We start from the raw sequence: 15890 nt of genomic DNA on the forward strand, positions 1-15890 counted from the left end.
CAAAAACAAAGAGCATGGGCACACATACACTTCATCTTTAAGGCCAACAGCAATTCTGTGAGGTTTCTGGGAATGCTATTAGCCTGGAAGAGGGGGAGTGTGTCTTATGCTCTTTAAGAATGTGGTTGCCACTGAACCAAATTGGATATGGATGACAGGGCACAGCCCCCAGTGGGTTCACTTCTGAGGTGCTTCCATACTGGTAATACAGTTTTCACTCAGAATGTTAACATGCACTGTTTTTATCATGGCTTCCTTAACTGGAAGCAATGCTTGTGTCCAGAATCTGATTTTAATGTCACACTTCAGACCAAGAACAAATGAAATAGCAATAAAGAAGGAAAACTTCTAAGCATAAAAAGCATGCCTTACCCTCTCTGTTAAGAGAGTTTAGCCTAATGTAAACTTGATGTTGTGGGAAGAATTGGAACACTGAGTTCTTTTTATATTTTTAGTAAGAGAATTCACTTGAAGATTTACTTTTTTGGGGGGACAAACTTCCAAAACACTTTGTATTTACAGCCTGTTTTTACTAATCATGACCAAGTAGGTATTACTAATATGACTAATCCTAGAGCTAGATTTGACCAGCTTGACACCATGGTAAGATATGGAAGATTCAATGGTATTCCTTACAATGAGCGAATCTGTATCTGTGGAGACTGAGAAATTGAGGATTTAGCTCATATTTTATTCAAGTGTCATCTGTACCAACAGGAAAGAGATCAGTATCTAGGTCCTTATATCAAAAGAACAATGTTTTGGGATACCCATGTCAGAATCTTTTACTTCATGAGTGGCCAAGATTCAAAAATATCTATTATCACAGCTCGTTTTTTATGTAAAGCTATACAGTCAAGAGTTAGATATGTGGGGTCAACTGGGATAAATTGCAGAGGTGATGAAGAATTCTGATGTGTGATGCTTCATGTTCAATTTTATTACTTTATGTATTATCATCTTAATGCTGTAATACATTTGTTTGTTTTTTACCCATTTTTGTATCTTGAACCTGTGGTATAGATTTTTATGATCAGTTTTATAACTATGTCTCATTTTTAGGTACTGTACTTCTAATGTACTTATACTGGTTTACATTTATATGACATCCATACAGTACTCTATATACATTTCAGATTCTGCGTTATTACATTTTAGCTCTTTTCTAATTGCTATAGAATTTCTATAGGATTTTATAGTGTGTTTTACTTGTTTTAGTGTTATTTTGAAATGGCCTAAGGGCTAATCAATAAACAATAAACTTATTAATTTATGACTAATCCTAAAAAATTAAAAGAGAGAAAAGGGGGGGGGGGGAGCTAATATTTTATAGATATATTGCTGTTGAGGCCTCACATTCATAGGGTCACCATATGTCAAAGTCATGTGATGGCAGTTAACAATAAAATACTTAACAGTTGGTCACCGTTTTTCCCAAGCCGTTAGGAATATAAGAACTTGACTTACAAAGATTAAAATCCATTTAGCTAGGTATTGTACACAGTAGGTGTTAGTTGCTTTTCAGGGATTTAAATAGGAATCTTCTTACCCTCACTTCTAGCTGGAAACACTGGGGACTGAAACTGTAGCTTTCATCCTGTAAGGTATACTTTTGAGCTCCTGCCCTTCTCCTATTCAGGCTGTTCACCTCTTTCTCCTAGTTACAGACACTTTCCCCCCACAATATTTAACCAACAGGTCTTCCTTTCCTATTGAGTATTTAAATCACTGCAGTAGTAGGTAGTTTGAAATCACTCACCCAACACTATTGCTCAATCAAATGGGGCTGGTGGTGGTGCTAGGGGTGTTCTGCCTTCTGAGAGACACCTGGCTCAACTTATCCTAATGTATTTGTTACATGCGCTCTCTGCTCTGTGGCTATTCCAATGTGCTGAACTCCTCTGTCTCATCCTTTGCCTCTGTTTTTCTTTTTGTGCAAGCCAAGCCTCACTGAGATAGAGGAATCAGTCCTCATTTTATGGGCTGCAGTCACGACTTATGTTAGGTGGCAACACATAATATGGACATTCAAATGAAAGTTAAGAGAAAAGAAAAATACTTACACGGTATAGACAGGTATGTACATGTTAACATGCATGCTCTCACATACAGACTGGGCATTTACCTAATGATCCATGAGAAGCTGGTGTCCCCAGGAATGTGTTTTCTGATTGGCTTAAGTGTCCCTGGGGCTGATGGAGAAAATGCGATGATAAGCTGACCGGTGGAGAAGGAGAGGCAGAGTGAAAGGAGGCAGAACTTCCAAGGGACCCTGGGATATTTACAGGAGCAGAACTTTGCAGCAAACTCCCACCTGGACAAAGAACACACAGAAAGGATGGGAATGTAGAAGCCATGAGTTATGAGTGGAAACACAGCACAGGAATTTGAACAGCAGGGGTTTGCTTCACTCTCTGCACCAGTAAAAAGATGGGGATGGGGTCCAGGGTCTTCCTCTATTTTACACCTCTCTTTACCTATGGCAGGAGCAATATCAGAACTGTTAATCAGGCCAAGAAAGTTAAAAAGAACAACGTTCTTGCTTGGAAGTTAGCTGGGCAAAACAGGGCATTTGGGACAGAGCTCTAATACGCAGAGGGCCCTTGTAGGTCCAAGGGGTGATCACAAAAGACATCTAGATATATGTTTCTCATTTTCTGTATCTCCACAATGACAATACACTAATGCATATTTAAATCTGATGGTTTAGCCACTAATCTGACTTCTTACACTGCTAGTTTCATTGGAAAATAAAGTATCGGATGATGGTAATAATGAGTATCTTTAAGATTCTTTTTCAACGAAAAAAAGTATCTGTCTGACCACACGAATTACGTGACAAAATTTCCAGGACTATGATCAGAATTAAAAAAAATCTCCCCCATAATGTGACATTATCTTGCCAAAGATATTCTCACAAAGCCAACTCATTCATTCACATACAAGGGATAAAGGTGTATTCTTAAAAATCCCAAGTGGGGTCGGGAGTAACGTCTCAATATTCGAGGGCATTTTGCCAAGGGACAAGCTACAAATTAAATGAGGTAAATTACAACCGTCACTTTTAATGCATGAGTAAGCAGCCCACACAAGAGGAAGATGTCTTGGCAGATCCAGTCATTAAATTTCAATACTGTAATTATTTCTGCTACATTCATAGAAAAGAGAATGAGGGAATCTTTTTCACATTTGAACAATAGCAGGCTTGAACTTGGTAGAATGGAAACACAAGAATCAGATTTCATTCTTTTAAAACTCCAGCTTTAGTCCTTTATGTCTATAAGCCTTGAATTTACACAGTAGCAACTGCAGAAGGTAGAGAAATTAGACTGGATTTAGCATGACAGGGTCATGACTTCTACATTCAGCATTCCTCCACATCCTTCTTCTAGCTAAGAATAGTTATAGTTCTGGGTAGAAGCAAATACGTTTTCTATCACAATCCTGCCAAGTTCTGATAACAGATCTACTCTGGAGTGACAACAAACCAGAAGTTCTCAATTTGTTTTCTCATCCTCTGAGGAGCACGGTCTCTTTAAACATCCTTTTAAAAGGTGGCTGGCTTCATGGGAATCCAAGCTGTGCCTAAACTACAGGAAAAGCATCATCTAGGGCAAATTCTGACTCATACGTGCCTTGTGGGATCTTGCACTGCAAATTGTATATACTTTCAAGTGGTTCTTGGCCAGAATCAGGTTGGGCACAATTGCTCAAAGACACAGTACTGTTGCCTCATACGAAATACTACTTTTTAAAAAAAGAACCAGTTTTCAAGAAAGGTGGCTATCCCTTGTACCATATTTCAAAAGTCTTCCAATTTGTGCAACGGCTCAAATCTAAAACCATACTGAGGCTGGGGTGTGGTGGAACAGAACTGTATGTTGAGAGAAAGCGAGTGCAGACCTTTTGGCAATGGTTCTGCAACATCTGATACTGGGCAACAAGGAGGATGATGAGGTTCAAGCTGATGGAGATGCCCTTAAGAGACCAAGGGTTCAGACAGGAGTGAATGGCAACAGTAAGCCAGACACCCATCAAACTGCATGTGGCTTCAGCTCACAAAGAAGAACTTGGGTTAATAAATAATGGGATTCTTACAACAGGAGCACAGGTGTTGTAAGGTCTAGTTTCACCTCAACAACCAGACACACACACACACAAAGAATGGACACTGGTTTGAAATGATCACATACACATGATGAGATACATATGCGGTAGTTTGTCAATGTGTGGCGATAATGCCTTGCCATGATCCTGTGACAGCAGAACAGTGATACCAATCCAATTTCTTTCCCATTACTTGAAAATAATTTTTGCCCGCCACCCTCCATTAGATGTTGTTGTCATAATTTGGTGAGCATTTTTGGTATGTTACTGTTAAGGTAATATAAAGCAAAATAAGCCATGTCTGTTTCATAAACATAACTGGGATATCCGAAACTGGTAGCTTAAATTTCCAGTCTGCTAGCCAATGAAGGCCCTTTTACTCCAAGGTCTCCCATTGGCTGCCAACCAACATATAATGTTAGGGCTGGTTCTGAGAGCTTGTTAGGCTGCTTCAGCCAGCTGGTGGGGCAAAACCCTGCTTGGCAGAAGATCAAAGAAAGCTCTGTTGCTTTCATGTACCTATCATGATGCCACTCGTGTGGGGCACCGAGCTGCTGTCAAATGTCTTCTCCAGGGCAGCCACTCCGAATTCGTTCAGGTCCAGGTCATCCAAGGCAGACTCTGCCAGACAGAGGCACCAATTATATATTACAAAAAGGACCAACAACTTCAAGGGATAGGGAAGCCCAAAGAGCCTACATGCAGAAATGCCACTGCTGTGGACTAGACAAACTATAGGCCCCTACTCCCCACTGCACAATTCTGCCACTGGCCATCAGTAGTAGTCTAAATGAGGCAGCTTGTCCTACTATTGCCTATTGCTTGATTTGAACCCTAAACGCCTTTCAGCATCTGGTTCCTCCCACTGACTACTATCAGAAATAATGGCAATGTAAACTAGATCACCCTGAACATCTCCTGGACTGCTTGACTTTGGGCAACAGTACATCCAAGATTAGATTTGATGGCAAGCGTCCTTCCCAGTCAACCTAGCTGTCTGTGATGCATGGTAAGTGGAATTTCCTGCTTTTAGGAATTCCACAGTGGAGCAGTGTTTCTAACTGCAATTCCGTGATGGAAGAGATGGGCAATAGGAATGAAGTGCAGGTATGGCCGTGGATATAAGGGTATTGTGTATGGCGGTCAGGTGAGGGGCTTTTGGGGCTAGGAGGGAGGAAATGAATTAGCATACCCTAACAAGCAGGCAATAGCCAGGAGTGGCCCTAGAATGAGTCAGTGATATAGCATGAATATTGCCAGTTTTGAATGAGATGGAGTAAGCCTGCCTAGGATCTCCTCTGGTGCTAATCCTAACCAATCCACTATGTCTAGAAAATGTGCACCGTTAGCATAGTCTTCAGGAAATGGTAATGGCTTGTGTTATAATTATGACATTCAATGTTACTCTAGAAATGCAGGGTCAATAAAAGAGATGACAGACAATTTTATATAGCGAACACAGATGCTTCCCACCTAACTCTTCACAATTTGTAACTTTTTGCTTTTTGCCCTCCCCTAAAAGGTTACTTTTTAAGCCTTTAGCTATCTTATAAATGGACTGCCAATCTCCACGGTGATTCCCTGTAGACATCCTATTTGAGGCTTGGGGTAAAAAACCTTGACCCTCCTGCCCAATCCCCACTTTTTCTTTCAAGAACAGGGGTTGTCTTCTGTAACAGAACATTGACAGTTAACAACAATCACATGATACTTGGAGAATAAGAGGCCAGTGTCAACTTCTAAAATAATTAAAGTTAGAAGAAGAAAAAGATGTGCGTGGGGAGAAATTTATTCAAAAGCTTGCCCTACACAATTTCTAGTCTCTTTTGGGATGTTTACAAATTTGAACATGATGGCATCCACCCCTTGAAGAGAATCATAAACAGGGGGACATTTAGGGGACAAACTGGACGTGGACTTGTCCTGGATGTATACAGATGAGAGTTTCATCCTTTATGAGAACAGCTGCTCAATCACAGATTATACCTGTCATATGATTGACAGTTTAGTCCTGGGCCAGGTTTGTTATCTGTGAAGTTAGCAAGCATAAAATAAGATGTAGGACAATAGGCAAGTTCCACACACATACGGGCACACATACACACAAATCATGATCTCCCATTCACCATCTTGTCACATCTTTGTAGAATTCAGAGGTTATGAAAATAACTAACAGAGCTCTTATGTTCCAAATCTCTAATGTTATAAAAGAGTTCATATTTAAAATAAAATATTAGCCATTTCAAAAAGGAAAAAAAAGAAAAGATTCTGCAAGAACTCCTCTACATTTCTAGGGCTACAACATGTTTTTCCTGTTTTCCAGGGCTCAATGTTTCCTTGCTGAGCCCCTCTGTCCAGTGAGTAACAGTGTATAGGCATTATTACCTATTACAGACTCCACTGTGTCACTGGTGGGGTAGAATGGAAGGGCATTGGCATTCATGCCTGGGACACTGCTGGTGCCTGCTGGACTTGGTGGTGTTGCTGCCAAACTAGAAGTGATACTAGATGAAATACTTGATGTCAGTGGACTGCCAACAGGAAGTATCCCCAGTATGTCCTGAAAAAGGAAGAAATGTTCAGTTCATTGGATAATGCCTCCTAAATGAGGAACACATGCAGACAAGCTTAACCATGAGACTTAACACTGGAAAGGTTTATATTCTCACTAGGACTAGAAAGATAAAAAATACTTCAGATTTCTCTCAATATATATTATAATGTGGAATGTTTTTTCTAGGATTTATATCCTGTATTATATTTTCACCCTCCGCGGATTTCTTTCCCACCCTTCTAGATCAAGATATACACAAGGCAGTTCAGAATGATTTATTACACAATGCAACTGCACAATGCAACTGCACATTTAAGGAATCTTTTGGTATAATTCACATTTTGTGTAAATTGCATCAAATCTCCAATCTGTCAGATATTGAAAAACACAACTATTTCCATAAATAAAGAGGTTTAGTAAGTGGTACTGAACTTTACCCCAATTACTTTTGTAGATTAATCTATACTGAGAATTGTAATTTGATCCCCATCTATACCTCACATCTGCATATACCTGCATAAAAATATATGTATAAAAAACTGTTAGAACCCATTAAACCCTTAGTACACTACTATTGTTTGGTCAAGCTCCATCTGGTTTTCCACAGAACCAGCTGGAATCCATGAAAGAGGCATTGAACAGACTAGAGTCCTTTTAGAGTAGCATACCTGTTTGGGTTGTAATAGAGGTTGCTCTTGAGCCCTGTGTTCCAAGGAATGGGATTTTATCTTGGCCTGCTGAAGTAAACAGAAGAACAAGTGAAGAGAGACCACATTCATTTGAAATGGCTGTTAGCATCTGACAAGGCCATGAGATTCTTGAAGAACTTCTACTCTTTCACTGCCCCAGTATAATTAGAATCCATAAAATGAGAGGGGTTAAGAGTGCTAAACCAAAAAAAAAAAAAAAAAAAGCAAAAGCAAAGAGCAAGACAGTTGATATAGATGATTAAAAGTCACCTATACAGTAATCTAATATGAACTTAATTTACTTTTTAGTAAGCAGACAGATGGTTGCACCATACCACACTGTGATATTTTATAGTCTTCACGTAGTGGGTTTAAGAATGAAAAGGAACTAAGAAAAATGTTCTTAATTTATTTCTGATAAGGAAAACTTGAGACATATGCAAAAACAGTGATGAAAAATTCCCCTGTAATTTGTATTCCATTTGCTTGTACCTGGGGCTCATTATTAATCATTTCCATATCTGCTAAATCCATCCAGATCTTGTTCAAAATGACAACTGATGTTTGCTTGTTTCTTTATTTATATATGTTTATTTGTATTTACGTGGCTCAGAGCTGCAGGATTGCCATTATTCAACCACTGGAAGAAGCTCTGTAGCAACAAAGTTTGTATTGACTTGACTAAATACAATCCTAAACTGATAAATAATAATAAATAATAAATAATTTACAATTACTGAAGAGTGACTGTACATACAATAGCCAATGCTAGGGACTGAAGTATGTTTTCACATTACTGCAAGGGCAAAACTAAAGACTTGTGGTGACATGAAGAAGTACTCCAACGTGTACTATGAGCTTTAGGCCATTTTGTGGTAATAGAACTACAGATTTTATTGTACCGTAGCACTGCCTGATTTACAGAATTTACAGGGTCGTCCACATGCAAAAAAAATCTATTAAAAATGGAATGACTACACAACTCCTTTCGACTGGTAGCAGCAAGAGTTTCTATATGGAATTATCACTAGTCCCAATGATTTCAGTTAGAAGTTATTCTTTAAAAACATTATTTTTATTGTTGTGTGCCTTCAAGTCATTTCCAACTTATGATGATCTTAAGGTAAACCTATCATGGGGTTTTCCTGGCAAAATTTGTTCAAATTTGCCTTTTCCTTCTTCTGAGGCTGAGAGCATCCAGTAGGTTTCATTTCTCTATGATTAAATACTAACTTCACAGCTTTATCTAGAACACAATTAGACTAAAAAAATAATTTACTTTTGTCAAGCATACAAAATTGACCATACACGGTTTAAAAAATTCTTACATCCTGATTCCACAACACACAAACTGAATTAACCTGTGTGAAGTCAAAGGCTTTCATGGCTGGTATCCATAGTTTTTTGTGGATTTTTCAGGCTATGTGGCCATGTTTTAGAAGAGTTTATTCCTGACGTTTCGCCAGCATCCCTGGCTGGCATCTTCAGAGAATGCATTCTCTGAAGATGCTAGCCACAGATGCTGGCAAAACGTCAGGAATAAACTCTTCTAGAACATGGCCACATAGCCTGAAAAATCCACAAAAAGCTATAAATCAACTGCATTTTATATTATTTAATTCAGTTTTAGACCCACTATTGACATGGAACTAAATCATTTATTTCTAAGCAAAATCCCAAACAAGGGACAATTCTTCAGCACAGTAAAAGATATCTCCATTCTGGATTAACACAAGGTTGACAGGCATCTTATTTTGTCATATACCAAGTTTCTTTCTGATGCTTCTTTAAGTTTCTTTATTATATACATTCCAATGCCAGGCATGCTTGTGCTCTGCTAGGCCAGAAAAGTACCATAAAGTTCTATGGATAGACTTCAACGGTATGGGCCACAGAACCCCAACCTTTATTTTGCGACATTGTACATACCATCACAAAATAGCTGCTGGGGCATGGTATGTCATGAAATGACTACAATGAGCCCATGGTCAATCAGAAAAGCTACTACTGCAACTATCTTTTTCACAACTCAACAATCCTCTGTTGTAACACATCACTCCATTTACAGAACGCAAGCCAACTGCTTCCCCCTAAGTAAATTCTTTTAAAATTAACTAATTTTCCCAAATTGGATGGAAGATTACTCTAAGCAAACTCCTCCCATCAATTCCTGTTCAACTCTCAATACACTAATTTCCAGCCTAATCATCTTCCACTCTTTTTCACTTATTACCAGCCAACCCACCAAGAACAGCCTCAAGACATTAAGATTCCTTTCTCATCTCTCTCAATCCCCGCTCTCTCCTCAAACCCATATGCAAATAGTGCCCAAGCACACATATGCTTGAAATCATGCTTCCATTCTCTCCTTTCCTTTCAAAGCAGAAAATGGTGAGCATCCCTTTCCCCACAATTTGGATTGGGATTTAAGTGCTGGATATACAGGAGATTTATTGCTTTGACCCCTCCTGTGGTCCTAATTGGAATCAAGATAGCAGCACCTAAACTTTGAATCCCAGCAAGAAATTAAATATCTAGGACTTCTTTATGCAACATGAGATGCATATGCTTGGGCCCAATCCAGATCATGACCAAAGCAGGGGTCCTCCTGCCCTCACCTCAAACTTCCTAGGAACCATGGGGACCAGAGACTGGCATTTTTTAAAACAAACCTTAAACACACATCACTTTGTTCTTCTTTAAGCTCCCTCCAGTCATTCATCCAATGCAATTTATTGCCCCCTTCTTCTTTCTCTCCCCCCACATTTTTTTCCTGTAAGGGCTGAGTATGCTTCAGAGTAAAAGTGCTGCCCTCCACTGTAATTTTCTAAGAATGTCTTAGGGGTCTGTCTAGTACCTAGAGGATTTTGAGAAAATATAAATGAGGCTAGAGGCTAGTCTTCAACTTTGTAGAACATCCAGCTTCTCTAAAAAAATAATACAAATAATTCACAATATGTTTTCTTCAAAGAAGTGGCAATGGTATCCAGTGGGAGCCATGACATCGTCACACAGTTATGGAGACCCCTAGATATTGGTAACTGTTCAAAACTGAGAGAAATGGATTTGAATCAAACATAAGATTTAATAAAAGAGAAACACATGAATAGAATAGAAATTGTGTTAGACTATATAAACGTATGCTATAATTAAATTACATATATATAATATGGAACCACATATATACATGTATACTATTATAATCAATATATCTATTCTAATAGGATTGAGTAAAGGTCAGCTGAGGCCTTTAACTGAAAGGGAATTTTATAAAAATATATAGGTTAGTAAAAGAAAGAGTTTTTAGATAAGCTTTTTATAACACTGTTATTTATTAAATATATTGTTTTACAAGAATAAAGGGGGGTTTATGTTGTTGATAATAAGATACGCTTATAAAATATGCTGGACTTAGTTATTTTAAATAGTATTTTTTTGTCTCTATTAAGATTATCAAAATGGCTAAGTGTTCTGTGTATATATATATATATATATATATATATAAAATGAAATAGACTTGCATTACAAATATAACAGTTAAATTAGACAAAAAAGCTTCAAAGGAAAAACTTTTGTCTGCACCTGTAAATCTAGGACAATGTGACAAGGGAGAAATAAATCAAGAGATACGGGAGTTTTATTCTCACTAATTGACAAGAATACTTTTTTTATAAAAGGGTGACTTAAAGTTCACAAAAATTTCTAACTGACCATGCGTAATAGGGGGTGATGAATATTAGAACACACCTATGAATCTATAATGGCTAATTTAAATGGTCATGAGACGTATGATGAGATATGTTATGGGTGGAGTTTTTACATACTTGGAAAGGTGGTCTTAAAATTGATCACATGTCTAGATCTAGTCAATAAAAAAATGAGATAGAAATATTGTAACAGAAAATGTCTTATAAATACTGTGTAAAACCTCAGACGGTGTGCCTACTTGCCTGAGACACCCCTTCTTGCAAGATTGTAACTAATAAATTGGAAATTGCTGCTTCACTTGTTTTGTCCTGATTCATTTGATTTGGTACTTTGGTACTTAGAAAAATCTGTATCTCACAAAAACCTAATGTGAAGTTAAGAACACTTTGTTTCCTTTTTCCAGTATTATCCACATACCTGGCATTTGAAACTTTTTAGGTACTCTGCTCCAACCAGGTCTTCTCGTTCAAATCCAGGTGCCTTTTTGTAGCTGCTGGCTGCAGTTACTGAATCTGATGGAAAACCAATGCTTTCCAAACTATGGGGTTTTCCAATGGCACCAGGAGGGGATCCACATATATTAGATGGGCTTCCAAGAGTGCTATTCCTACAGAGAATCTAACAGAAGGAGGAGAAACAATACAGGTCAGACCACAAGAGGAATATAGTGTGCAGTTAGTGATTTAAAGGATTGTAACATTCTATCTTCACTATTACAGAAGGCCTTCCCTGGAAAAACTTCCAGACAACTATGTTAGCTGGGAACACAATATTACTCCAGGTTCCATCTAAGGCACTGTTGCTTTAGTATCTCAAAAATACTGGTTCAGCACTGGAGTAGCAGTATCCAGTTCCCAGACAGAATAGCAATAGCAATACAAGTACATTTCTATACTGCTTATCAGTGCACTTAAGCACTCCCTAAGCAGTTTACAATGTGTAAGCTAATTGCCACCAACACTCTGGGCACTCACTTTAGCGACTCTGGAAGGATGCAAACCTGAGTCGAGCTTGAGCCCTTGGCTGGTACTGAACTCGCAAGTTTGTGGTTTGTGAGTGAGTGGCTGCAGTACAGACATTTAACCACTGCGCCACGAGGGCTCTGCCTTCTTGCAGTCTCCCCACAGTTTTCACTCATTTCACATGACTGAGTAAAGTTTACAGTGCTCCCTCCTGTGAGAATTAGAAACCAACACAGATATCAAACCCCTAGTGTAGGCCTCTGTTGAAAAATTTAGTTGATTTCTCAGAATATTGAAAGTCTATATTTTAATTTCATAAATTGTTTATAATTTCCCTGAGTGGGAAAATGTATTAAAAATGTGTGGTCAATTTCTGTTTCAGAAAGTTTCTGTTTCAGTTTGAGAAGGGCTTACAGTAATCAGAGTACACAGCACCTTCACTCTAACCAAACTTCTACCCATGGAAATGGAATTACAAGGTCCTGAACTGTAAGTAATCTCTTTGGTTTTGTCAGTTTATAGGAACAGGGTAAGCAAACAAACAACAAAAGCCCCACAAATAAAAACAGAAAAAAGCATCAACATAAGTAAAACAGAGAAAAGCCTGTATTCTCGGTTTCTTCACATAGCGCCAAACAGAAATAAAGAACTGAAAACAGGAAACAGAGACAAGAAATTGCAATGATTAGATTCTGTACACTGAATTACATCAAAGTCTTCTAGTCACATAGTTTTCAGAAATAATTCTGGGGGAGCAAATACATGAAAACTTTATCTTAAACATTTTATTCAGTTTTCTAGAAGAAAATATTCCATATTCCAATTTATTTCAAAAAAGAAAAAAAATTATTTTTTCTGGGGAGAATCAGACTTGAGAAAAAGATTAGGGGTTTTCCTGAATTATTCTGTTTTCTTCCCCATCCCCCCCGCCCCCCACTTCACCACTATAGTTATAACAGTTTGCAATGTGATGCACAGGTGGCTTGAATTAAATAAGACTGACTGATGGAAGAACACTACAATGTTTTTCAGTCAACCAACACAGGGTATGTAATGCCGTCTCCTGCCCTGCGGTGTGAAAAGACACTTACTGTAGTAGAGGTGGGACTAGTTGGGAGAGTTCCTGGTTTATTCCATACCTATAGTGCAATGACAAAACAAATACAGGCTATGTGAGATGGGTTATTTATTTCAACAGTCTATTTAGGTTGCATCTATCATATTTAATACTCATAACTAAAAGCAATTAATTAATTTAACTTTGCTTGCAGGCTACGATAAGAGTCCATCAGAATGGTGAAACAACAGATAAACAGGTATTCAGTATTGGGTAGGATGAGAGGGTTCATGTAATACAAAGTATTCACCAAAAAGCAAAAGGTAAAAACTTGTGTTTTCCACTAGGTAAGCAGTAAGTCTGCTTTTAAAGTATAGTTTGATGTAATTCACTAGAAATATGCAAGACTGCTGAGGAACAATTAGAACTTACTGCTAGCACAAACATGAAAATAGAAGGCAAGATACCAGGTGCTGCAAACATGTAATTGTTACACAAACAGTAAAGATTTATTTAAGAGCAGTTACATTACCATTATTCACAAACACTTTAAACTAGACCTAAAACAATAGGGTGCAACAGGCACAATACAGATTGCACCTTCCTGCTGTTCTTGGAGCACCTTATCTCAGGCGAAGAAAAGAAAAAGGCAGACATCACGAGGATTTGCAAGGGTTTGACTAAACAACACTTCCCAAATGAGACAGCTTCTAAGAAGGAAGTATTACATCAGGTTTACATTTTCAGAGGAAAGCCCTAGGCCTCTCCATATGGCAGTTCGGAAATGACTTCAAGTTGACTTAAAGCAGCTCAGCTTGTCTAATCCAGTTTCAAAGTTGCAGTTGTGATTTAAACCTATGTCATTACGCCCCTTCAAAATCTAAGAGAACAGATGGAAACCTGTTCCCCCTCCCCTCCCAAACCCTTTACACAGGGGTCCCCTAAACCAAACCTTTTAGGTTAGAGGACAAGATATCCATATTTAGAGAGGTGTGTACTGTACACTTGCAAAGTACAGAGATCAAGACCTTTGTAACAGCTCTACGTACATTGCTAAGGTCGGGAGCTTGTGGACTAGAAGGGCTGACAGGAACAGAATCCCCTGCTGCTGAGGGCATATACATTACAGGGCCAGCTTGTGTTGGGCTAGAAACAGCCGACGTTGACTGTAACTCTTCACTAAGTGGAGGTTCTGTAAGTGATACAAAAAAAGAAGGTTAAAAAGAACTTAAGTATGTAGACAAAAGAAAGTCCACCGCTTGGATAAGATGAGAAGCTGCACGGATTTAGAATGGGCAACTTTGTGATGCGTATCTCCCATTTATAGCCATCTATAAACCAGTATAGATGTCTAAAGAAATTATCATTGGATAACCTGAGAGTCTAACTCTACATCTCTTGATTTTTCATGTAAGGGTATTCATACTTTAATCAGGATTTCTCTCTCTAATGTCCCATAATGGAATCTAGGAACAGCTTGCTGATGATTAACTACTGCTCTGTGTCTAAAGCACAGTCCCTGAGACATAAGCATGCAATTTAAATGAATTAAAAATAAATAAAATAAAATAATAAAAATTTTATTTATATACCACCCTTCCTCAGATCAGGGCGGTTTACAACATTCTAAAAACACAGCACACCATTAAAAACATTACAATAAAAAAAAAAAAAAACAGAAAAGCCCCGAGTTAGCCGGTCCTCTTGCCAGTGAGGAGGAAGGAGGTCCGTAGGACAACTTAGTCGGGGAATGCGTTGCCAAAAAGGAAGGTCTTCAGGTCCTTTTTGAATTGGGCCAGGGAGGTGGCCGAGCGGAGCTCTATGGGCAGCGTGTTCCAAAGGGCCGGGGCGGCGATGGAAAATGTCTTCCTGGTAGTGGAGACAAGCCTGGCCCCGGGAACCCTAAGTAGTTGCTGCCCAGATGTTCTGAGGGTGCGGGACGGAATATATGGGGAGAGGCGGTCCTTCAGGTATCCTGGGCCCAAGCCATTTAGGGCTTTATAGGTCATCACCAACACCTTATATTGCGCCCGGAAGCGGATCGGCAGCCAATGCAGATCTTTTAGCACCGGTGTAATGTGGCTGGCCCTGGAAGTACCAGTGACCAGCCTGGCTGCCATGTTTTGTACCATTTGTAGCTTCCGGGTTTGGTATAAGGGTTGCCCCATGTAGAGTGCATTGCAGAAATCCAGTCTCGAGGTTACCAGAGCATGTACCACAGTTTCAAGGTCCCTCTGGGCCAGGTATGGGCGCAGCTGGCGAATAAGCCGAAGCTGATGACAGGTGCTCTTGACCGCCGCATTCACCTGAGCAGTCAGGTGAAGGGACGAGTCAAGAAGCACCCCCAGACTGCGCACGGAGTCCTTCACAGGGAGCGTGACCCCGTTCAGGACAGGTGGAACCACCGCCATTCCTGGACCAGGGGAACCTATCACGAGTACCTCCGTTTTCTCTGGATTCAGCTTGAGTCGGTTTTCCCTCATCCAGCCCATTACTGACTCCAGACAGGCCACGAGAGGAGAGACGCCAATTTACTTCTAAGTATACATGTACATTATCTAAATTGTTTGTTCTCAACCTTTAGCCCTCCAGATGTTTTGGACTTCAGCTCCCAAAAGCCTGACAGAATGGCTAGTGATGAAGGATTCTGGGAGATGGAGTTAAAAAACATCTGGAGAGTCAAAGATTAGAACCACTCGCTTACAGACAAACAAGAAAACTGCTGGATCAAAAAAGGTCCAATAAGTTCAGCATCCCGTCTCTCCAGCAAAGGTGAAACGATGTTTCTAGAAAGCCCTCAAGCAAGGGAATAG

At 39.2% G+C, this 15890-nt stretch overlaps 1 protein-coding gene across 5 annotated transcripts in view; it reads right to left on the minus strand.

Moving 5' to 3' along the window:
- The window catches only part of UNK (unk zinc finger), a 95087-nt gene that overhangs the window by 10385 nt on the left and 68812 nt on the right, over positions 1–15890 (minus strand). For 2 of the 5 annotated variants that reach the window (XM_089535921.1, XM_089535960.1), the window contains 7 exons: positions 14127–14269; positions 13112–13159; positions 11476–11676; positions 7330–7398; positions 6493–6667; positions 4627–4728; positions 2126–2314 (listed from right to left, as the gene is read on the minus strand). In XM_089535921.1, coding sequence (XP_089392047.1) covers positions 2126–2314; positions 4627–4728; positions 6493–6667; positions 7330–7398; positions 11476–11676; positions 13112–13159; positions 14127–14269 — 927 coding nt within the window. The remainder of the gene's footprint in view (positions 1–2125; positions 2315–4626; positions 4729–6492; positions 6668–7329; positions 7399–11475; positions 11677–13111; positions 13160–14126; positions 14270–15890) is intronic. The other 3 variants (XM_089535940.1, XM_089535929.1, XM_089535950.1) reach the window with 3 other exon arrangements.

This window comes from Sceloporus occidentalis, unplaced genomic scaffold (assembly GCF_023333645.1).
Source record: "Sceloporus occidentalis isolate IW3139 unplaced genomic scaffold, rSceOcc1.0.p SCAF_1, whole genome shotgun sequence".
Lineage (NCBI taxonomy): Eukaryota > Metazoa > Chordata > Lepidosauria > Squamata > Phrynosomatidae > Sceloporus > Sceloporus occidentalis.